Source organism: Lampris incognitus, chromosome 11 (genome assembly GCF_029633865.1).
Source record: "Lampris incognitus isolate fLamInc1 chromosome 11, fLamInc1.hap2, whole genome shotgun sequence".
NCBI classification, from domain to species: Eukaryota; Metazoa; Chordata; class Actinopteri; order Lampriformes; family Lampridae; genus Lampris; species Lampris incognitus.
In genome coordinates, this window is record NC_079221.1 from 27,996,171 (window position 1) to 28,020,898 (window position 24,728).

General features: G+C 44.9%; 1 protein-coding gene across 1 annotated transcript in view; it reads right to left on the minus strand.

The window, feature by feature from the left end:
• Positions 1–24,728, minus strand: part of rnf17 (ring finger protein 17) — a 207,213-nt gene that overhangs the window by 49,266 nt on the left and 133,219 nt on the right. Inside the window, exon 22 of the mRNA XM_056288888.1 lies at positions 4,526–4,643. Within this exon, the coding sequence (XP_056144863.1) occupies positions 4,526–4,643 (118 nt within the window). The remainder of the gene's footprint in view (positions 1–4,525; positions 4,644–24,728) is intronic.

Sequence of the window (24,728 nt, forward strand, 5' to 3'; positions counted from 1 at the left end):
GTTTCACCAGGAGGACGTAGTGTGTGGGAGGCTCATGCTATTCCCCCTCTTCCCGAACACACGCCCTGACCGACCAGAGGAGGCGCTAGTGCAGCGACCAGGACACATACTCACATCCGGCTTCCCACCTGCAGACATGGCCAATTGTGCCTGTAGGGACGCCCGACCAAGCCGGAGGTAACATTGGGATTCGAACCAGAGATCCCCGTGTTGGTAGGCAATGGAATAGACTGCCACGCTAGCCAGACGCCCATACATCTAATTTATTGACCTGGTATGCACCCTCTCGACAATTAAGATCCGCAGGTGAAGTCCTGCTGGTTATTCCCCGGCCACAGTTTGTCAACAAAGGGTGATCGGGCTTTTGCTTTTAGAGCCCCCACAATAGATCTTGTACTGACCTATGGTCTTCTGCAGATAATCAGTTTACACACAAACACACACAAATATGCAAACAACTACACACACATATGCACATTTATTAAGGCTGGGCCTACACAGACGCACACAGACACAGACACCCACACACACAGCACCTTACATACACCGCGCACTATTTATTATTATTACTGCTTTTTTGTTGTTCAGTTACTGTTGTTGCTGCAGTGTTGAGGAGTCAAAACACAAGAATTTTACTCTCTTGTACTTGTATTTATTTGTTTGTTTATTTGAATAGGGACAATGCTAACTAATGAACACTGGTATCGCAGATACACACGGTAACATGCCGAATTGTAGCAATACTGCGAATTTACATCCGTTGTCCCTTTATAATGAGACATAACAAATAACATTTTTTGAATCTATGGAACTCTGCCCACTGAACTAAGATACACCAAATCTCGAGCTTCTTTTAAATCTGTTCTTAAAACTTTTCTCTCTGTGAAAACTTTTTGAAATGTTTGATATTTATTTATACTGTTTTTATTCCTATTTATTTGGCCTTACTAATTTATTGTTTTTACCCCATTTGTGCTCATGTCCTTTGGTCTTATCCTCATTTTTGCCTTTGTCTGGTTTTATTCCTTTTGTTGAGTATTTTGTAACATTGTTAAGAAAAAAGCTATATAAATAAAGTTTATCATCATCATTATTCATTATTATTATTACAAAGAACTGATGATTTATTCTTGTCTCCAGACTTCTTACTCTATATCTGATGCCTAGAAACACAGAATGCTACTTCTCACAGGTCAGTTGGAGCAAGCTGACATCTAGCTGTACTGCCAGACGTGTTCACAGAAAATACACACTGTATGTCAAAACCAGTCTTTGATTAATTAATTAATTGGTGACTCTCCACCCACTTTTCTACACTGTTATACAAGTAAATAATGTTGCCAAGGGCAACCATAGATATATTCTCTCAAGGTCATCTAGGGCAGCGTCGAGGCAACTTGTCTAGTGAGACTGCCATGAAACAGAGAGACATTAGTTCATGCTGCCCTGTCAGCCAGAATTTACCTTGCTAAAGTAATGACGATCAAGATAGCAAACGTTCTACTAGCTCCATGGGTGCCATCCTGTTGCATAGTGTTTCCAAATTCAGTCCTAAAAGCCCCTCTTGTCCTGCAGATTTTTGCTGCAACCCTGCATAAGTAGGCCTGTTTGTACTTACTCAAACAAATGGCATGTAATTATTTCAGATTTGGCACAATCGGAATAATCAAGTACTATGATTGAAAGAGTAAGTACAAGCAGGCCTACATATCCCTGCCAGACAAGCTAAATCATTTCTATGCCCGCTTCAACAAGGACAAAACTGACCCAGCCACAAAAATCCCCAGCCACCCAGAAAACCAGGTGCTCACTCTATCAATCGCAGAGGTCAGAGAATCACTGCGCAGAGTGAACACATGGAAGGCTGCCGGACCGGACAGCATACCGGGTCGGGTCCTCTGGGAATGTGCCAACCAGCTGGCTGAGGTCTTCACAACTATATTTAACCTCTCACAGTCCCAATCTATAGTCCCGGCATGCTTTAAGACCACCTCTATCATTCCTGTCTCCAAGAAACCAACATCCACATGTCTGAATGACTACCAACCCATAGCACTCACCCCCATTGCCATGAAGTGCTTTGAGAGACTGGTTCTGGCTCACATCAAAAACATTATCCCCCCCCACATTCGACCCACATCAGTTCGCCTACCGTCCCAAAAGGTCTACTGAGGATGCCATTGCCACTGCCCTGCACTTTGCTCTGGCCCACCTTGAACTTAACAACACATGCATCCGGATGCTGTTTATAGATTACAGCTCTGCCTTCAACACTATCATCCCCGCCAAACTAACCACCAAACTCCTCTCCCTTGGCCTCAATCCCTCCCTCTGTAACTGGACCCTGGACTTCCTGACCAACAGACCTCAGTCTGTTAGGTTAGGTGACCACACCTCCTGCACCCTGATCCTCAGCACAGGTGCCCCTCAAGGCTGTGTTCTGAGCCCCCTCCTTTTCTCCCTCTTTACCCACGACTGCCTGCTAACTCACCCTTCAAATGTTATAGTGAAGTTTGCAGATGACACCACAGTCATTGGCCGTATCACCAACAATGACGAGACGGCCTACAGAGACGAGATTCAGCACCTAACATCATGGTGTACTACCAACAATCTTGTCCGTAATGTGCAGAAGACAAAGGAGCTGATTGTGGACTTCAGGAGGTCTAGAAGCTGAAGCCACTCCCCCATACACACAGTGGCGCCCCCAGAAATTTTTCATAGGTGTGGCCAAATGGGGCCACTGAAGATCTTGGGGTGGCACACCAAAACCAAAAGCCATGACTGAATTTCTGGAATTGTATTATGCTGTTGTAGTATACTGTATAGGCTAGTTGAAAACTGTCAACATGAGAGTTAAGAAAAATATACATTGATTTAAATGAACAGCACCTAATGTAAAATATCAGATAGAAGCATATTATGCATAATCAGAAGCATATTCTGCATATGCGACTCATGGCTGGGGGGGGCCAGCGGGGGGGGGCAGGGATGGTATCAGGGTGGCCGTGGCCACCCCTTGGGGGCGCCACTGCATACACATCAATTGGGTAGAAGTGGAGCGTGTTTCCAGCTTTAAATTCCTTGGAGTCCACATCAGCGAGGAACTTTCGTGGACATTAAACACCCAGGCCCTTGTGAAAAAGGCCAGAAAACGCCTGCATTTCCTGAGGAGGCTGAGGAGCGCCTGTCTATCCCCCAAAATTCTCACCAACTTCTACCACTGCACAATAGAGAGCATCCTGACCAGCTGCATCCCAGTGTGGTACAGCAACTGCACCTCAGTAGACCAGAAAGCTCTGCAGCGGGTTGTCAAGGCAGCCCAGCATATCACCGGTACCCAGCTCCCAGCCATAAAAGATATTTATCACAAACGCTGCCTTCGAAGGGATCTGAGCAAGAGCAGAGATCCTACCCACCCCAACCATGGACTGTTCTCCCCCCTGAGCTCTGGGAGGCTGTACAGAAGCCTCAGAGCCCGCACTACCAGGTTCAAAAACAGCTTCTTTCCACAAGCTGTTGCCCACCTGAACCTGGCCATCCACTGAATGTCTGTGGATATTTTTAAATATTTTGTACTCTTGCTCTTTTTTAACTTGTTTTTAGCTTTTGGTCTTCATGTGTGTATATCTTATATTGTGTTTGCTGTGTTTGTCTGTGTCTGTCTTGCACTGTTTGGTGAAGCCACAGCCCTCATTTCATTTTTAACATGTGCCTGCACATTGTTTTTAATGACAGTATATTGAATTGAATTGAACTGAATTGAATTGAATATGCAAGGTTACAATGAAAATCTGTCGGACAGGGGGGGGCTTGAGTATTGAATTGGGAAACGCTGCTGTAGCTGATATTGCTACAGGACAGAACAGATTTATTGTAAAAGAGAGCAAGTAAAGAGACAATTATTACTGTAAAGTATACAACTACTACTATCAATCAATCAATCAATCAAGTTGCATTTTATATAGCGCTTTTCTAGCTGCAACAGCCACTCAAAGCGCTTTACATTTCTGTAAAGCGCTTTGAGTTACATTTCTGTAGTAGTAGAAGTAGTAGCAGTAGTAGCAGTAGTAGTAATAGTACTATCACTACTTTTGGCTGCTCCTGTTAGGGGTCGCCACAGTGGATCATCCGTTTTCATTTCTTCCTGTCCTCTGCATCTTCCTCTGTCACACCAGCCACCTGCATGTCCTCTCTCACCACATCCATAAACCTCGTTGGCCTTCCTCTTTTCTTCCTCAGCAGCTCCATATCCTTCTCCCAATACACCCAGTATTTCTCCACCACACATGTCAAAGCCATCTCAATCTTGCCTCTCTTGCTTGGTCTCCAAACTGTCCAATATGTTACTGTAAAGTATACTATTCTGTATAAAAATTGAGCTTTGCCATTAGGTTTTTGTCAAGTTACTTACAATAAGCCCTCTGACCTTTACAACCAAAACTGGAACAGAACTCCGCTTGATCTTTTCAGAAATGGCGAAAAGATCTTTAGGAAGGGAATAAATAAAAATCAAGTCTCATACCTCTCTTCGAAGCAGTCAAGTTTCTCTGTGACCAACAGGTCAGCAATGTTGTTCATTGGCCCATCGAAGCTGCTCTCATACAGCCTGACAGGCTGGGGCACGGTCTTCGGTACCATCTCTGGATTGAGACAAGGGAGAAATAATCTTACACTTGTGTATTTGTATTTCCACTACATCACAGGCATGCACACACAGAAAAACAGACAGCCACCTAGCCTATCTAACAGGTTAGGGAAAGTAAAGGGTTAGTGGGTGTGTTTTTAATGCACATTTTAGAAGTTGCAAATAAGAAAAATGAATAGAAATGGCAAAATATAGACAGACAAAAAAATATCTGAAGTATGATAACCAATTTTCATGGTGCCTTGTGGTTGGTTGGAAGGATGCTGTGTTAATACAGAGATAATGCAATTAAAGGCAATGGGCCCAATTCCATATTAATGCCTATGGATTTAGAATAGGATGTTATTAAAGCTCCTGTAGGTGTAATGGCCAGTTGTTCCAATACTTTTGTCAATATAGCGCAGCACAGTGTTTGTAGTATTATATAATACACCACAATATACTGAATCGTGACCTTTGTAATTTGTGATATTGGGCTAAACAAATAAAATTGACTCAACTTGATTTGTATAATTACCCAAATTATATTGCCAAATTCTTGTCACTACACAGCCTTTAGAGGAAGACGACTGAAGATGCTATGTTTAATAGTATCATACTGTATAAGGTAGACAGACAGAAAGAAAGAGACAGAGAACTTAGATTGATCTGTCCTCTTGGGAGAGGACATTGAGAGTATAAGGTTAGGCTGAAGCAAAATATCATACACACAAATGAGTGATACAAACAGAACTGGGTATGGCTGGGCGATATTGACAAAATAACATATCATGACAATTTAGACTGAATACCTTGGGATGACTATAAGATATTTACACTCAAAACTAGAAATACCGCCTCGTGGTTGTATACCTCCACCAACATGTAAAGTTTGCAGTTTAAATCCATGTCTGTCCAGACTCATAATATCTGTAGAGAAAACTTTGAAGTAATTCATTTAATGAAAGGTATTAAGTGGATTTTTTTTTTAGTGAAATGGAAGTTATCATATTGACATGTACAATTCCAGTGAATAATTTCCAGGGAGAAACATGCTGGTTTCACTTAAGAGACTATTTTTACAGAGGAGTACAGAACAGAGAACTGAGAGAACCCAGCCACTGAGGACGCACAAACCAGTGCATTCTTAGTGCCGGTCCCAAGCCTGGATAAATGGGGAGGGTTGCATCAGGTAGGGAATCCAGCGTAAAATCTTTGTCAAATCAAATATGCGGATCATAAATCAGATTTCCATACTGGATTGGTCAAAGCCCAGGTTACCAGCGACCTCCACCAGTACTGTTGCCCAGCAGGGTGCCGATGGAAACTATGCTACTGTTGGGCGAAGGAGAGGGGGAAGGCATGTCCAGAGGCAGTGGGAGAGGAGGAAGAGTTGACAGTGTGGAAGGGAGAGTGGGAACTTTGAATGTTGTCACTATGACTGGTAAAGTGAGAGAGCTGGCTGATATGATGGAGAAGAAAGGTAGGTATACTGTGGGTGCAAGAGACCAGGTGGAAGGGGAGTAAGGCCAGGAGCATTGGAAGAAGTTTCAAACTCTTCTACCACGATGCGAATGGGAGGAGAAATGGGGTAGGGGTAATTCTCAAGAAAAGAGTATGTAAAGAATGTGTTGGGAGGTGAAAAGTGTTGGGCAAAGTGATGAGTATGAAGCTGAAAATCGAAGATGTGTTGATGAATGTTATCAGCACATATGCCCTGCAAGTTGGATGTGAGATGGAAGAGAAAGAAATTCTGAAGTGAGTTGCATGAAGTGGTGGAGTGTACCCAAGGCGGGGAGAGTGGTGATTGGAGTGGACTTCAGTGAGCATGTCCGTGAAGAGAACAGAGAAGATGAGGAGCTGATAGTTAGGTATGGTGTCAAGGAGAGGAATATGTAAGGACAGATGTTGGTGGATTCTGCAAAAAGGATAGAAATGGCTGTGGTGAATACATATTTAAAGAAGAGGGAGGAACACAGGATTAAGTGTAAGAGTGGAGGGAAGAAAATGCACACAGGTGGACTATACCTTATGTAGGAGGCACAATCTGAAAGGGTTTGGAGACTGCAAGGTGGTGACAGAGGAGAACGTAGCTAGACCGCATCAGCTAGGATGACTTTGGAGACCAAGAAGAGGAAGAGCGTGAAGGCAGAGCCAAGGACCAAAGAGTGAAGGCAGAGCAAAGAAGAGGAAGAGAGTGAAGGCACATCCAAGGATCAAATGGTTGAAGTTGAAGGAAGACTACTGTGTGGAGTTCAGGGAGGAGTTAGTACAAGCACTGGGTGGTAATGAGTTGCCGCCGGATGGCTGGGCAGCCACTGCAGAAATAGTGAGGGAGACAGCTAGGAAGGTACTTGGTGTGTTACCTGGGCAGAGGAATGAAGACATGGTGGTGGAATGAGGAAGCACAGCAAAGTATACAGAGGAAGATGCTGGCAAAGATGAAGTGGGATAGTCAGAGAGATAAAGACAGTAGACAGGAATAAAAGGAGATGTAGCATAATGAAATGAAATGACAGTGTTCCTGACTCCTGTAAAGCGAAGAGAGGTGGCAAAGGTAAAGGTGTGTGGTATGAGAGGTTAGACACTAAGGAAGGAAAAAGGGGCTTATACCGACTGGCTAGACAGAGGGACTGAGCTGGGAAGGATGCGGCGCAGGCTAGGGTGATCAAATATAGAGATGGAAATGTGTTGGACAAGCGAGGAGGGTGTGCTGAGAGGTGGAAGGAGTACTTTGAGGGGCTGATGAATGAAGAAAACGAGAGCGAGAGAGAGGGTTGGACGATGTGGGAATAGTGAATCAGGAAGTGCAGTGAATTAGCAATGAGGTAGTGAGGGCAGCAATAAAGAGGATGAAGAGTGGAAAGGCAGTTGATCCAGATGAAATACCTGTGGAGGCATGAAGGTGTTTAAGAGAGATTGCAATGGAGTTTTTAACTAGATTGTTTAGCACAATCTTGGAAAGTGAGAGGATGCCTGAGTGGAGAAGAAGCATACTGGTACCAATTTTCAAGAATAAGGGCAATGTGCAGAACTGTAGCAACTACAGCAGTATCAGCCATGGCATAAAGATATGGGAAAGAGTAATAGAAGTTAGGTTAAGAGGAGAGGTGACGATTAGCGAGGAGGAGTATGGTTTCATGCCACGACAGAGCACTACAGATGTGATGTTTGCTTTGGGAATGTTGATGGAAAAGCATAGAGAAGATCAGAAGGAGTTACACATTGTGTTTTTGTGGATTTGGAGAAAGCATATGACAGGGTGCCGAGAGAGGAGGTGTGGTATTGTATGAAGAAGTCGGGAGTGGCAGAGAAGTATGTAGGAGTGGTGCAGGATATGTATGAGGGCAAAGTGACAGTGGTGAAGTGTGCGGTTGGAATGACAGATGGGTTCAAGGTGGATGTGGGATTACATCAAGGATTGGCTTTGAGCCCTTTCTTGTTTGCAATAGTGATGGACAGGTTGATGGATGAGATCAGGCAGGAGTCTGTAGCGAGAGTAGAGTGCAGGTTGAGGAGAGCCTGGAGAAGTGGAGGTATGCACTGGAGAGAAGAGGAATGAAAGTCAGTAGGAGCGAGACGGAATACATATGCATGAATGAGAGGGATGACAGCGGAATGGTGAGGATGCAAGTAGAGCTGATGAAGGAATATGAGTTTAAAACTTGGGATCAACTGTTCAAAGTAACGGGGAGTGCGGAAGAGAGGTGAAGAAGAGAGTGCAGGCAGAGTAGAGTGGGTGGAGAAGAGTGTCAGGAGTGATTTGCGACAGAAGTGTACCAGCGTTAAAATGAAAGCCATGTTATATGGTTTGGAGACAGTGGCACTGACAAAAAGACAGGAGGCGGACCTTGTAGTGGCAGGGTTGAAGATGCTAAGATTTTCACTGGGAGTGATGAATAAGGACAGGATTAGGAATGAGTGTATTAAGAGGGACAGCTCAGATTGGAAAGTTTGGAGACCAAGCAGGAGGCAAGATTGAGATGGCTTGGATGTGTGCAGAGTAAGAGATGTTGGGTATATTGGGAGAAGGATGCTGAATATGAAGCTGCCAGGGAAGAGGAAGGCCAAAGAGGTGGTTTATGGATGTGGTGAGGGAGCACATGCAGGTGGCTAGCGTGACAGAGCAAGATGCAGAGGACAGGAAGAGATGGAAATGGATGATCCGCTGTGGTGACCCCTAAAGGGAGCAGCCGAAAGTGGTAGTAGTAGTACAGAGGACTAATAGAGACCTTCATCACATGGGGCAACGATAATCACCTGAATGTAAATGTCAGCAAATATTAAGATTATTTACATAACCCTGGTTCTCTAAGTAAAAAGAGTGAGTGTCTCACTATGGGTAATGCCCCTTGCATGCCCTCAACACAAGGTTTTGTTGCACTGCGCCAGCCAATTAGCTGGCCTTGATGATGTGTGGGCCATAAGAGGCCACCAGCCCTCTCTCTACATAGAGAGAGGGCTGGTCCTTTATATAAGGACTGACATACCATCACTCACTATTCAAAAATTAAGCCACCTCTTCCTCGCTTCACACCAGAAAAGAGGGTGGTCTGGTGAGACACTCACTTATCACAGATAGTTGAATCAGTTCATCTAGACATGTTTACTGGGAGAACTGTTTAATCATTCATCTAAGTGACTTCTTCAGTCTCAACTGACTGCAGGTATCCCCACCTTTATAAACAGCAAAGTTGCAAAACACCTGAAGCAACGATCAGTTTCGTATGCAAATTACCATGACCATTAAATAAAGTTACAATGGCAATGTGTACTATTCAGAGTATTGGAAATAGTTGCAATCACAGCATTGTAAAATGGCAACATATGAACTCTTAGGCACCTCAGGGATGGTCGTTCCTGCTTTACATAGATTGCCTCTTTGATGCCACGTTTAAACCACTGTTCCTCTCTATCAAGGATGTGCACATCCTGATCATTGAAAGAGTGGCCACTGGTCTGTAGATGTGTGTAGACTGTGGGGGGTCAGACCCAACAACGCAGACGAGCTGAAGGCCGCTATCAAAGCAACCTGGGCTTCCATAACACCTCAGCAGTGCCACAGGCCAATTGCCTCCATGCCATGCCGCATTGATGCAGTAATTCGTGCAAAAGGGGCCCCGGCCAAGTATTGAGTGCATAAATGAACATACTTTTCAGAGGGTCGACATTTCTGTATTATAAATCCTTTTTTTTATTGGTCTTATGTAATATTCTAATATTGAGACACTGGATTTTTGATTTTCATGAGCTGTAAGTCGTAATCATCAAGATTAAAAAGGCTCGACATATTTCACTTTATGTGTAATGAATCTAGAATATATTAGTTTCACTTTACGAATTAAATTACAGAAAATAATGAACCTTTCCACAATATTCTAATTTTCTGAGATGCACCTGTACATTCAGCAAAAAAAAAGAAAAAAAAAAATAAAGGAAAAAAAGTCCAAATCCCAAAATTGAAACTGAATACCTACCCAACGAACGACAAACAAATATCCGAATACTCAAGATATTTGGGTCCAGCCATAACCTCCATATAGAGGTTGGCCACTATGGGTGAAACTTGGGAACCCATAGCACACTCATCCTTCTGCCTATAGTACTGGCCCCTGTATGTGAAGTACATGGACTGAAGAGACAGCTTCAGGAGCTGACAAACTTGGTCAGGGTTAAGGGTGATCCTAATGCTAAGGGTGGGGTCGTCCTGTAATTTCATATAGACCCATTCCACTGCTTCATCAACTGGAACGCACGTGAAGAAAGACGTAACATCATCAAAGAACAACGTTTGATCCCGCTCCATAATGTCCCTCACCTTATCCACAACATCCAAAGAGTTCTGAATGTGACATTCATTACTGCCTACCAACGGGTTAAGAATAGACGCTAGAGACATTATAGGTCACTGAGTTAATCATACTAACAATAGGCCATAATGGCACATCCTGTTTATGTTTTTTAGGTAAACCATACAAACTAGGTGTAGCTTCCCCTGGGTATAATCTATGGTACAAAATTTTGTCAATAGCATTGTCCTGTTCTAATAGCTTCAAACAACCTATCACCTTTTTCTTGTAACCATTGCCTGGATCTCATATCAGGGGTTCATAAGTATTCATGCCACTAAGCAGCGTCATAACTTTCTCATGAAAGTGTCTGGTTTAATAAAACCGTGCATCTGCCTTTGTCTGCCGGAAGGATGATGATGTTATTATCCTTAGTCTTGAGTGCATTACTCTCACCTCAGATGTTGGACGGTAGCAGCTTCGCATTGCTGAGGCAAGCTGAAACTTTCATCTGCAGTTGCGCCACTTCTGGGTCTGTGACGTTGTTGTTACGGATCACCAATTCCATCACTGTGATCAGTTCCACTAGCGGAATTTGCCTCAGCATGGCAGCAAAATTCAGCCCCTTAGCAAGGATGTCCTTCTCTGCCTGGGTGAGTTGTCTGTCGGACAGATTCTTCAGGCACTTCGCCACATCACTGGCATGTAGTCTGGCGTCCATCTCTCTGTCTGCCATTGAGCACACCGTTTGTCATCTGCCAATGTCTCTGGCTCTCAGCAAGTAGGTCCAACTTCGTTTGCTGCCTGGTTTTCAACTTTCCATGTTGTGCTAGACGAGCCTTCTCCGTGAACTCAATCACAAGTTGGAAAGTGGTCTCATCTAGATGCGACTTAAGTCTGTTGGATCTGCTCTTTGGCTTTCAAAGTGTCGATGGAAAAAAATTGTTTGTCTCACCTGTTCATTCAACAGCTGACTCTGTGCCTTCTGGAGGATCTTGCTAGCTCAGTGGCTTTTGACCAAAGACTTCATTTGCAGGCTCTTGGGTGAAATCCCATTCTGTCTGCACCTGTGGCTGAATTTCAGGTGGTTCGTATAGTCTGCCATTTTAAGTGCTGTTCGCTTGTACTCATGTACAAGTTTAAGGAAATCCTTGACGAAATGAGTCAAAACGTCTTGATGCAATCCCAGAAAGTTGAACTAGTTCATCTGGACACAACGTTTACTGGGAGAAAAGTTTCATCACTCATCTAAGTGACCTCTTCAGTTGCAACTGACTGCAGGTATCCCCACCCTTATAACCAGCACAGCTGCATAATGATCGAACCAATGATCGGTTTCATACGCAAACTGCTGTGACTATTAACTAGAGTTACAATAGCCATGTGTACTATTCCCAGAGGATTGGGGAACAGCTGCAATCACAGCATTGTAATGTTGTGTTTACACCAAATGCGAAGCAATTTTTTCACGTGATGAGATTACATATAAAGTCAATGCAAAGATGCAAATAGATGCGAATTTGCATGTATTCGTGCTAGGCGACGCGAATAACACGATGCGAATGGCGTGAATGCGCGAATTTCATGTCATTTGCATCTTAGTGCGAGTTGAAAATATTCAACTTGAGTGAGAAATTCGCATGACGCTGTTGCGAAAGCCTATCAGCATTGAGATTCTCCTGACGTCACTGATATCCTGTTGAGTCAGAAAATGGAGAACAAGCTGATCATCGCAGGTTCACATACTCGATCCTGCGGCAAAACTCGCATGAGTAACGCGAATAAAAACCAATGATTCTGCGAGCAAACTCACGCACGTAAAGCGAGGCGAAAATTCGCTTTGCGTTTGGTGGGAACACAACAAAACATGGCGACAGCCATCTTACAATCAATACAATCTGTCACCATCTTACAATGCTGTGACTGCAACTATTCGCCAATCCCACTGAATAGTACACATGGCCATTTTAACTCTAGTTAATGGTCAGGGATATTTTCATGTGAAACCGATTGTTGGTTCATTCATTATGCAAATCTGCTGTTAATAAGGGTGGGGATACCACTGGGAGTGATGAAGAAGGACAGGATTAGGAACTATTATATTAAGAGGGACCGCTCAACTTGGACAGTTTGGAGACAAAGCAAGAGAGGCAATATTGAGATGGCTTGGATATGTGTGAAGGAGAGATGTTGGGTATATTGGGAGAAGGGTGCTGAATATGGAGCTGCCAGGGAAGAGGAAAAGAAGAAGGCCAAACAGGAGGTTTATGGATGTGGTGAGGGAGGACATGCAGGTGGCTGGTGTGACAGAGGAAGATGCAGAAGACAGGAAGAAATGGAAACGGATGATCCGCTGTGGCAACCCCTAACGGGAGCAGCTGAACGTATTAGTAGTAGTAGATACCACCTGCAGTCAGTTGAGATTGAAGAAGTCACTTAGATGAGTGACGAAACGTTTCTCCCAATAAACATGTCCAGAACTTTCTATGATTTCCTGACCTGGATTATTGAGCATGCATCAAGAAACTCACTCATGCTACTCAGAGAACTGGAGTTATGTAAATAACCTGAAGTTCTCTTTCATAGCATTCATTTTGTGTCTCACTAAGGGATATACAAACCCCTGGATCACTTTAGAAGTGAGAAACAGCCCGAACCCTCAGGCCTATTCTCGTGTGAAATCCTCATCTTCAGTCAACCTCATACTTAGCACCAACTGAGCCAACGAGGGTGCTGTAACATCTAGGCTATAGAACCTAGCAAAAGTAAGAGGTGAAGACCAGCTAGCTGCTGCATAACTGTCCTGAATAGAGACACCCCTGAAAAGTGCCCATGATGATGCCAAACTTCAAGATGAGTGTGCCCGCAGACCCGCTGGAGGTTGCAAGCCTCTACTAGAATACGCAAAAGCAATAGTCCCCACTTTATCCATTCAGAAAGCACCTATTTTGAAACTGGATTTCCCCTGTGAGGTTTTGCCCAAGACACAAAAAACTGATCAGATTTACTGAAATTAACTGTTTTGTCCACAAATGTCTGTAGAGCCTGGACAGGACACAGATTATGTAGCCATTTCTGTTCTGTAGATGCAAACAGTGGAGGGTTGAAAGATTTCAGCTCTATTGGTATGCACTTACAGGCTGGGTTAGGATGAAAACATACACTCAAAACATCAATTACAAAGTGCATGCATTCATCATTTACAAACAGAGCATGAATTTCACCTGCTCTTTGCAGAGGTTAAGGCCATCAGCAGTGCAATCTTTTAAAGACATAATTTTCATAGCCACCTGTTCTAGTGGTTCAAAAGGTGTCTGTGAGATATCTTCCAGGACAGTAGGCAAATCCCATGATTCCACCCCTGATCTCACCTAAGGCAATTTCCTACATGAACCCTTCATGAAGCGACACACCAGTGGATGTTGGTCAACTGTGTGACCGTCAAAACCCATATGGCAAGCCAAAATGGCAGCTAAGTGAACTTTGATGGTAGACATGCTTTACCTTGGGTGTCTGGGTAGTGTAGCGGTCTATTCCATTGCATACCAACATGGGGATTGCTGGTCTGAATCCCAGTGTTACTCTCGGCTTGGTCGGGCATCCCTACAGGCACAACTGGCCGTGTCTGCGGGTGTTAGCCATATGTGGGTATGTGTCCTGGTCACTGCACTAGCGCTTCCTCTGGTCAGTCAGGGTGCCTGTTTGGGTTTGGAGGGGGAACCGGAAGGAATAGCATGATCCTCCCACGTGCTACATCCCCCTGGCGAAACTCCTCACTGTCAGGTTAAAAGAAGTGGCTGGTGAGTCCACATGTACTGGAGGAGGCGTGGTAGTCGGCAGCCCTCCCCGGCCCGGCAGAGGGGGTGGAGCAGTGACAGCGACGGCTCGGAAGAGTGGGGTAATTGGCCAAGTACAATTGGGGAGAAAAAAAGGGGAAAATCCAAAAAAAAAAAATTCTATCTTTTTCCAATAAATTTTTCGCGAAAGACAGAATCGTCAATACAGACCACTGAGGGGGAATGGCTTTATCCCACCCGCAGCACTCCTCAAACACTTGCAGTCATAGAGTGACCTAGTCGATGGGGCTTTGGCTTTTTGAATCTTATCAATAACATTCTGAAGAAGCCCCATTGTTGTCAAATTAGACTGCTCAGGGGCCAGACCAAGAGCCAGTCTCTCTGGATAATGGTGGAATATTTCTCACTGCGCCTGAGACAGCAGATCTCTGTGGAGGGGTAGTGGGGCCAGCTGACCACAAAAAAGTTGAATTATGTCCACTAACTAATGCTTCCCCGTCCAACATGGGGCTATCAAAATTACAGATGGGCCCTGAGAGTTCTCACGAGCTGCAAAGACATCTATCTGTCTGACTGTCCATCCATCCATTCATCGTCTTAACTGCTTATCCTGCTCTCAGGGTCGCGGGGATGATGGAGCCTATTCCAGCAGTCATTGGACGGCAGGCAGGGCGACACCCTGGACAGGCCACCAGGCCATCACAGGGCCTCTGTCTGACTGTACCTCTCCCAAATAATTTTATCACCTTCAGATAAAATCTCCACTCCACATAGGCAGGCTGCCTCTTGAGAGCAAATCCGACCCAATTCCATAACCCTTGGTACAGCAGTTGATCTCAATAAAAGCAGTCTAAGTCTAAGAACTAATATTCACGTTTGTAGTGCATTTCTACTCTGCCCTCCCATTCCATGATGTTTCAAGTAAACATGCATTTAGCTTAAAATGGTAAAATAATAAATGAACTGCATTTTATATAGCACTTTTCTAGTCCATCAATCACTCAAAGCACTCTTTTTATTACAATGTATGCTTCACATTCACCCGTTCACAAATACACCGATGAAGCCACTGAAAGCCATTGAAGCTCACCCACAGCCATGTTATCTCCAAAAGCTTTAGCCATCTCTACTGCACATAGCTTCAGTTTCACCATCTGACAAGGGCTTCTTTGCTTTAGCAAGCTCAAGGGAAACAGCATAAACCTCCCTGAGAGAGGACTCCTGTGTAGACGTGGGTTTGGTAAACAGGCTCCGCTGTCGCTGTATTTTTCCTTTGAGGTCAGTGTTAGAGCAGATAATGGTTCTGAAAATGGGCTTCCAGTGGCCAATGTCAATAGGATTTCCGTGAGCAGATTGGAAGAGATGCTGAGCAACAAATATAACCATGATTTCAACGAAAGGAATTCAGAAGAAAAGGGAATGTCAAGAGAAGATGTTCGATTTCTGAAGATCATGGATGAATCAGCACAGCTCACGGATGGACACTATAGTGTGAAGATGCCCTTCAGAAGTGACCAGCTTGCTCTTCCCAACAACCTCTGTGTGGTCAAGCAACAACTACTTGGATTACAGAGGAGGTTCAAGAAAGATGAAACGTTTCACAAGGAATACACCAGCTTTTTCACTGACGTTATCAGGAATGGATATGCTGAGGAAGTGCCTCAGCATCAGCTGGATCGTGGAGTTGGGCAAGTCTGGTATGTTCCCCACCATGGTGTGCATCATCCAAGAAAGGGCAACTTAAGGGTGGTGTTCGACTGCGGTGCTGAATACCAGGGAACTTCACTGAACAGTGAACTGTTACAAGGCCCTAATCTCACCAGTTCGCTGCTTGGTGTTCTTGTAAGATTCAGACAGGACCCAGTAGCGTTCCTGGGAGACATAAAGTCAATGTTTTACCAGGTCAAAGTTCTGAGATTTTCTTCGCTTTCTCTGGTGGCCTGAGGGCAATACAAGTCTGGAAGTTGTGGAACACCGAATGATGGTGCACCTGTTCGGGGCAGTTTCTTCCCCAAGTTGTGCGAGCTACGCACTAAAGAAGACAGCTGAAGACAATCGCAATCACTTTGCTGCCGATGTTGTTGACACGGTCAAGCGAAACTTTTATGTTGACGATGTTTAAAGAGCCTACCCACAGAGGAGAAGGTAGTGGCCATGGTCCAAGCTCTTTCAGAGATTTGTCAGAGGCGGCTTCACATTGACCAAGTGGACCAGCAACAGCCGGTCAGTGCTGCAGTCAGTTGCAGAAGAGCACCGGGCAAGGGACTTGAAAGAGCTGAATCTGGACAGAGATGAGCTTCCAATGGAGCAAGCCCTAGGGCTACTGTGGTGTGTGGAAACACTCTCCTTTAAATTCAAGATGGTGAAGAAGGAGCAACCGCATACCAGGCGAGGTATGCTGTCCATCGTGAGTTCAGTGTACGATCACCTGGGCTTCCTTAGCCCAGTTACACTGCCTGCCAAGTCCATGCTGCAGGAGCTGTGTAGAAGAGGGTGCAGCTGGGATGATGACATTCCCAAAGATATTGCACATCAATGGACAAGATGGCTGGAGGAACTGGAAAAAATGACATCATTCAAAGTCAACAGATGCGTTAAGCCTAAAGACTTTGGACGCCCCACTCTTGCAGAATTTACACAATTTTTCTGACGCTAGTGAACATGGATTTGGCACTGTTACCTATCTTAGGCTGCAGAATAGCAGGAACAGAATCCATATTTCATTCCTTCTGGGAAAAGCGAGTCACACCTCTGAAACATATAACCATTCCTCGTCTTGAACTGACAGCTGCGGTCCTGGCAGTCCGAGTGGACCAGATGTTGGAAGACTGAGCTTCAGCTGCCGTTGGATCAATCAACATTCTGGACAGACAGCATGTCAGTGATCAAGTTCATAAGAAAAAAGGACAAGCGCTTTCATACCTTCGTCGCAAACAGGGTGTCAACCATTAGAGAAATGACCGACGTGTCTCAATGGAAGTACATCAACACCAACCCCGTCATCAGCGGGGAGACAACCCCGCTGATGATGCATCCAGGGGTATGAAAGCTGAAGAACTGCTGACTGGTGACAGATGGATTGAGGGCCCAAAGTTCCTCTCTCAGCCTGTGGATGAATGGCCTACTTATACAGCAGACTGCATTGTTGCCAGCGATGATCCAGAGGTCAAGAAGCCTGTTGTCGTGAACACGATCATCACAGACACACCTAATGCTACAGAACAGCTTGTTACTTACTTCTCCGATTGGAAGAAACTCAAGACAGCTGTGGCATGGTTTCTAAAGGTGAAGAGGACTGTTCTGGGGCTGGTACAAAGGAGGAGGGAGTTGCAGGCTGTTAAGGTCCATGAGAAGGATACACGTGGTTCTTCCAGGCACATTGAGGCAGAGATGGGAAAGGCAAAAGGAGCCCTGAGAGGGCAGACCTTGTCATTGGATGACCTATTGGAAGCCGTCAGCAACAAAGGTTCCAGAAGGAAATAGCTGCATTATCAGCTGGAGAATCACTTGCAAGAGACAGTGTGATCTACAAGCTGGACCCACGATTGGATGATGGTCTTTTGAGAGTTCGCGGACGACTGAGTAGAGTGGCGATGCCTGAAGAAACGAAACATCTACTTGTTCTGTCTAAAGATCAGTACATCTCCACACTCATTCTGAGGCACATCCACGAACAACTGGGACACAGTGGAAGAAATCATACACTGTTGAAGCTTCACAAGAAGTTCTGGATCACAAACGCCAATTCAGCTGTGAGGAAGATCATTGGAAAGTGCTGCTTTTGCAGGCTCCACTGTGCAAGCGTAGGAGAACAGAAGATGGCAGATTTGCCCAAGGAAAGGCTTCTGCCTGATTTACCTCCTTTCCCAAACGTTGGAGTTGACTACTTCGGGCTGTTTGAAGTGAAGAGAGGCCGAAGTATGTGTAAGCGCCACAGGGTGATTTTCACCTGTTTCTCAAGTAGAGCTGTACACTTGGAAGTGGTGCCATCTCTGGATACCGATGCATGCATCAACGCCATATGGAGATTCATCTGCAGAAGAGGGCAGGTATCTCAGATGCGATCTGACAATGGAACGAATTTCGTGGGAGTGGAGAGAGAGTTGAAGGAGGTTCTTGCAGCTCTGAATCAGGAACGGTTGAAGGGAGCCTTGCTCCAAGATGGAATTCACTGGAGTTTCAACCCACCAGGAGCATCGCACCACGGAGGCGCATGGGAGTGAGTTATCCGGATGGTGAGGAAGGTTCTTACGTCGTTTTGCATTTGCACACTGTCTTGTGCGAAGTGGAGGCAATATAAAACGACCGCCCCATCACCAAACTTTCCGACGATCTTAACGATCTTGAACCGCTCACTCCCAACCATATTCTCCTGATTAAAGGCAAGCCAGTCTTACTGCCTGGGCTCTTTGTGAAGGAGGATTTGTACATGAAGAGGAGGTGGAGGCAAGCTCAGTATATTTCTGGACTTTTCTGGAAAAGATGGGTACAGCAGTACCTCCCTCTCCTTCAAGAACGGCAAAAGTGGAGTCAACCCAGGAGAAATTTTGTACCTGGAGATATCGTCGTTGTGGTCGACTCTGCAGCTCCTCGAGGCTCTTGGCTCCTCGGCAGAGTTTTGGAGACCTTCCCAGACAAGAACGGCTTGGTGCGCTCAGTGCGTCTTAAGACCAAATCTAACGTGTTGGAGCGACCAGTAACCAAGCTTTGTCTTTTGCACGAGGCAGCAGTTTCACAGACTTGAGACTGTTAACGCAATATTGTTCCCTATGGCACACTTTGGCTCTTTGGTTGCATTTACATGGTGTAATTGTTACGCCTGCCAACATGTAACAATTAGGGGCCGGCGTGTTAGAGCCAATTCGCTGGTTTAGTGCCACATTTCATATTTCATTTATTTTGCTTGCATTTCTCTATTGTTATGCAATATGTATCATTCTATGCATTATGCCTCCTTATGAAACTGGGTTCTTGATGGCAGTTCCCTTTATTGCCCAGTACGTGGCTCTACCTGTCAGAGCGGAAATGCATTACCTGTCTATATAATGTGTATGGTCCTGATGACATTCAGGTGTGTTTGTTACCGGCGAGGGCAAACAAGTTTTTGACCATCACGTCATGTCGTTTGTTGTGCAGTTGTCAAGGTTGTACCGTTTGCTTTGCATCTTTCATGCAATTGTGCATCGGATATTTTTGTGGTGTAAATAAATACACTCGTGGAGTATTATTGCAACAGACCTTGTGGAAATTCAATCATTGATCTGACAAGTGGCCTACTTCAACACGGACGTGTCAATTAGTAAGTTCTAGCCGGTTTCAGCCTCCTCATGGCTTGTAGGTTCATTGTTTTTTGTCCCAAGTAATTCAAGCCATTACAGTCAGTGATGATAGCGGCTCTGGCTAGGGCTGGACGATTATGGCAAAAATCATAATCACGATTATTTTGATTGATATTGAAATCCCAATTAAACACGATTATTCACTGATTTGAAAACATATGCGTTTATTGAACCATTAAAACATGACTTTGAACTTAAAATATAATTGAACTGAAAAACAAGAAATAAACTAAAATCAAATAAAAAAATAATAGTAATATGTAAAAACAACAAATAAAAATAAATATCACCAACTGTGTTCTAGTGCACTCATAGCCACGACCTACTGCAAAAACTACTTACCACGCTTTGTTATAATCAATATCAGTATTACAAGTGTTAACATATAAACTGTAGTGGTGCACTTGTGGCCAAAATGAGCATTCCAAGAAACACTACTAACATGCATTGACCAAAAAAAAAAAAAAAAAAAAAAAAAGAAACCACCTGGCTGCCAAGGCTTTTTTTTAAAAATATAAATGACATCACATATGTCACACAATCAGGAGGAAGGACAACTTCTCACCTATGGCCAAGAGGAGTCTGTGCCCGAAGCACTGCAGCCTTATCCAGCCACTGAGTTCAGCTGCCAGCTTGACATTTGAGGCATTGTCAGTAGTAATGCAGACGAGGTTCTCCTCCTTTAAATCCCATGCAGCCATCGCTTGCCTCAGACCATCGGCGATGTTTATCCCTGTGTCGTCTCTTCAGGGAAAAATGCAGTTTGGAAACATTTTGTCCTCATGGTGAATTCTGCATCGATGTAATGCAACATGAGGCTTATATACGGCTCCATGGTGCGGCTTGACCATAAATCCGTTGTGATGACAAAATACCCTGCTGTAGAGACATCTTTTGCAACTTCAGCACAACATTTATCATACAGGGCAGGCAGTGTAACTCTGCTGAAATGTTAACGCGATGTCAACATGTAACGCTTGTCCAAAGTGTTTAGTTTCTTGAACCCCGGGTTGCTAACGGTACTGATAGGGCACATGTCTGGATAGCCTGAATGTTACAGCATCTGTTATCTCTTGATGTCTTCTGGAGCTGGTGGGATTTGCGGTGGCATTGTAGAGTGTCCTTCCTTAATAGAAGACTTTGTTGCGGTGGCACTGGCTGAAGTCGACGAGCTTTTACCTTTTTGTGTCTTTTGCTCCTTTATAACTTCGTCATAGACCACTTTGTGAGTGGACTTCAGGTGATTAAACAAATTGGTCGTGTTGCTTTGGGGTGCAGACACGACCATGTGACAAATCTTGCACACTATTCTAATCTGTTCCAAGTCCGACACCCCCAGACCAAAATGCTTCCAGGCAACTGAATTGGTTTTACCTTTCTTTTCCACCAAAGGCCGCCTTTCTGCCATCTTCTAAACGTTGTTTCACTCGAAGACTGAAAAACGCATGCCACCCCTCCAACCTCTTAACATGAACGGGAAAAGTTAAACTGTTTGAGCTTTAGGGGAGGGGTGGGGTACACAACTAGCTGGAAAAGACGGGTGCATTGCATTGACAGCACAACCTAACACTGGCCTACACGTCGCGGCATGCGGCATAATAATTGTTTTACTTCGATCATCTTGTTTTTATGATCGTGGGAAGCCAAAATTGTAACTGAAATTCGGTTCATCGTCCAGCCCGAGCTCTGGCACCTCCGGAGTAAATGCCACATTTGTGTCTTTGCGTGGTCTTGTAGTGGCAACTCAAGTTGAAATGCTTCATGGCTGATTTTGTTTCCAGGCACATTAAACACATAGGTTTGCCTTTGAATTCCGTAAAAAGATATTCTGTTTCCCCATCTTGCCTGGAAGACATTATTCTCTAGGTCAAGTTTTCTTTTTTTTGCCAGTCAAGTTTTCTTTTTTTTGCCGCTCATGTCTCTCCTTGTCATGGAAGAGGCCCGCCGAGATCATGATGAGACCATGTGCAAGCAGTTGCTTGGCTACAGGCCTCTTGTGTTTCGAGGGAGCACCCTCTATCTGTGGACAGTAAAATTACAATTGGGATCCGGTTCAAATGTGGTTCAATGGCCCGCTTGCTTCCAACAACTGCGAAACCAACAATTTATTGATATTTGGAAATTGACCAGCAGGAAGTACTGAGTGAGGACGGGGCCCCGAATGCAGTCTGTGGGCCGCCAGTTGCCCATGTCTGATGCAGATATTTCCTGTGTGAGGGGTATATGGGAATGTGGAAATATGTGCCTCTCGATTGACATAAACCAATCTCCTGAGTGCACAAAAACGCAGAAGATATATGTGTGTCAACGTTCTGAATTTGTATTTCCTGTGATAGCTCGGACGCCTTGCCTGATATATGTGTGTCAACGTTCTGAATTTGTATTTCCTGTGATAGCTCGGACGCCTTGCCTGCCTCTTCGGGGTTAGGAGGGATCTTGAATAAAATCTGTCCTGGTTCTGAGCAGGCGGAATATTCTTATGGCTTTCTCCAGAGAATTGATCTCCTCTTGTAAAATATGAGCCGAGCTGAGCCGAACCCCCCCCCCCCCCACCCCAAGCTGGAGAATAGATTATTTTGTTAAACTGAGGCGGAACAATAGCAAACTGCAGTCAGTAACCCCTGTCTATTGTTTTTTTACACCCATTCTAATTCTGTGCATGCCTTTCTTACTGAAAGTGGACTGGTTGGCCATCCAAAGGAATTGAATCGAGTGCAACTGGACTTCGTATTTTTCCGGGAAGACGTTTCGCTTCTCATCCAAGAGGCTTCATCAGTTCGTGTCTTTCTGACTAGATAGACCAAGCTAGTCTGACTGGTTGGCCAATTTACCCATGGTGTAATGGCGCTCTCTTGGGGTGACACATCTGTGGCCTGGCCCTCACAATCTCTACCCCACCAGTGGGAGATAAAGCTCCCCCCGATGGAGTTATGGGGGGAATAAGTGGTCTTAGCATGTGAAGCCCCGGGAGTGGCCTGAAGAACACTGTGCCCTGGGAAGCTTGGGGATCCTGTAGCCAGGCATGGGGCGCACCACTGCTTCTGCAAACATCTGCTGAGGGGGACCTGCAGTGCTTGGCTAAACCTTCCTGGGCAGGCAGAGATTGAGGGCTTCATTTTCCCTTTTCTTATCCTCGCATCTTTTCGTCATGGAGGATACTGCCGAGCCCAAGAGAATTTGTGGGACAAACAGCATATCCAGGATATCTTCTTTATCCCTAGTGGCAAGGTTGGTGGGATTTAGCCACCTGGCTCTTTCTTGCAGGACCATCAAATCCACTGCTCTGCCTAAGGTGTAGACAGTAATGATGCAAATTTCCTACACAAATTTCACATACGGTTTCGCTGTCATCTCTCCCTCCAGCTCTGCCTGGTAGGCCATTAGGAGTGAAGATGCATACAGGATCCAGACAGAGAGGGTGGCCTCTTGGTAGCTTTTATCCGTCAGACTGGACTGAACGCAGCCAGTTTTGGAGAGCAGGGAGGACCCAAATGCTGACATCGGAGTAGTGGGGTGAAGATGAGAGGCCACAACTGGCTCCACCTGCGGCATATGATGCAACTCCTCTGCCACCATCCCCTCACAGTCGAGTAGGGAGCCACTGGAGATGGGGTGCTTGTCTCCCCATGTAGCAGCCAGCTCATCCAGGAGTTCCAGGAAGATGGAAAGGAGCCATTTTCCCGACTTTTTCACCTTGGGCAGGTTTTTCCCGTCATAGCGAAATCTAGTTGACTGCTTGTACGGAGGATTATGGGATATTGAGATTCACAGCGACGCATTTAGATTGTCCTGCATGTCCATATCCAGTATAGCCATGGATGAGGTGTCCCCATCCTGCTACTTGTTTGCTGCCATGGGTGAGGGCTTTGCAGCCTGACAAAATAGTGCCAGGGGGGAGTAGTCATCTTCATCATCAGCGATGAGCAGTTCTGAACCCCCCTTTGACTCGCTGTCCGCCTCATTATCCTCTCCAAGCACATTGTCCGTCTTGGGAGAGAGATCGCTCCTCTGTTGCTCTCTCTGGGGTTTCTACCTATTCTTTCTCCCTGTTAAAGGGTTTCTTTTCGGGAGTTGTTCCTTATCCAGATCAAACAAATCAATTTTATTTGTATAGCCCAATATCACAAACTAAAAATTTCCCTCAGTGGGCTTAACAGCAACACAACATCCTGTCCTTAGACCCTCTCATCGGATAAGGAACTCCCTAAAAAAACCTTTAACAGGGAGAAAAAATAGGAAGAAACCTCAGGGAGAGCAACAGAGGAGGGATCTCTCTCCCAAGACGGACAGTGTGCAATGGATGTTGTGTTCACGCAATTTACATAATACAACATTGAAGGAGGATAACAGAATTATAATGGACATAAAATTTATGAAGAACATGATGCACAGGATGCCAAGCAGTGTCCACATGCCAACGGAGCAGTCCAGGACCCAAGCCACGCGACCAGCATCATCACGTAATAAAAGAAAAACTTATGTGAGGAGTGGAAGGGCAGGCAGCATCCAAATAGCGACCACCATCACCACGGAGACTGCACATGCACGCAAGAGACTCACATGACACCACTCAAACACAGAAAAAGCTAAAGGAGAAGACATCATTCAGAGAGAGAAAAGACATGTTAGAGAATAGAACAGTTTGCAATAGTCATTAGCCATAATCAATTAAGTCATCAATTAGTCATAATCTATACTCTGTAATCTATACTCGATAATCTCGTCGGCAGAACAGTGGTTGGTAAATTAATTGAGACAGAAAACCAACCCGCCATCCAGTAAAGGTTGTGAAGCACTCAACTTAAAGGCAAATAATTGCAAACTAAGGCAAAAAGATGAGTTTTAAGTTTGGATTTAAAGGACTCAACAGACTCTGATTTTCTGATGGCAGGAGGCAGGTTATTCCACAACAATGGAGCCCGATAGGAAAAAGCCCTGCCACCAGCTGACTTCTAATGCGAGGGTCTAAGGACAGGATGTTGTGTTGCTGTAAAGCCCCTTGAAGCAAATTTGTGATTTGTGATATTGGGCTATACAAATAAAATTGACTTGACTTGATTTGACTTTGGTATATCCCCTGCGAGGCAGTCCTCCCATCACCTCTTGTGGAAGGGGGAGAGAAGAGCGTCGAGTTCGTCACCCCACTTCATGTCTGCAGCGGTGGATTGTTCCAGGC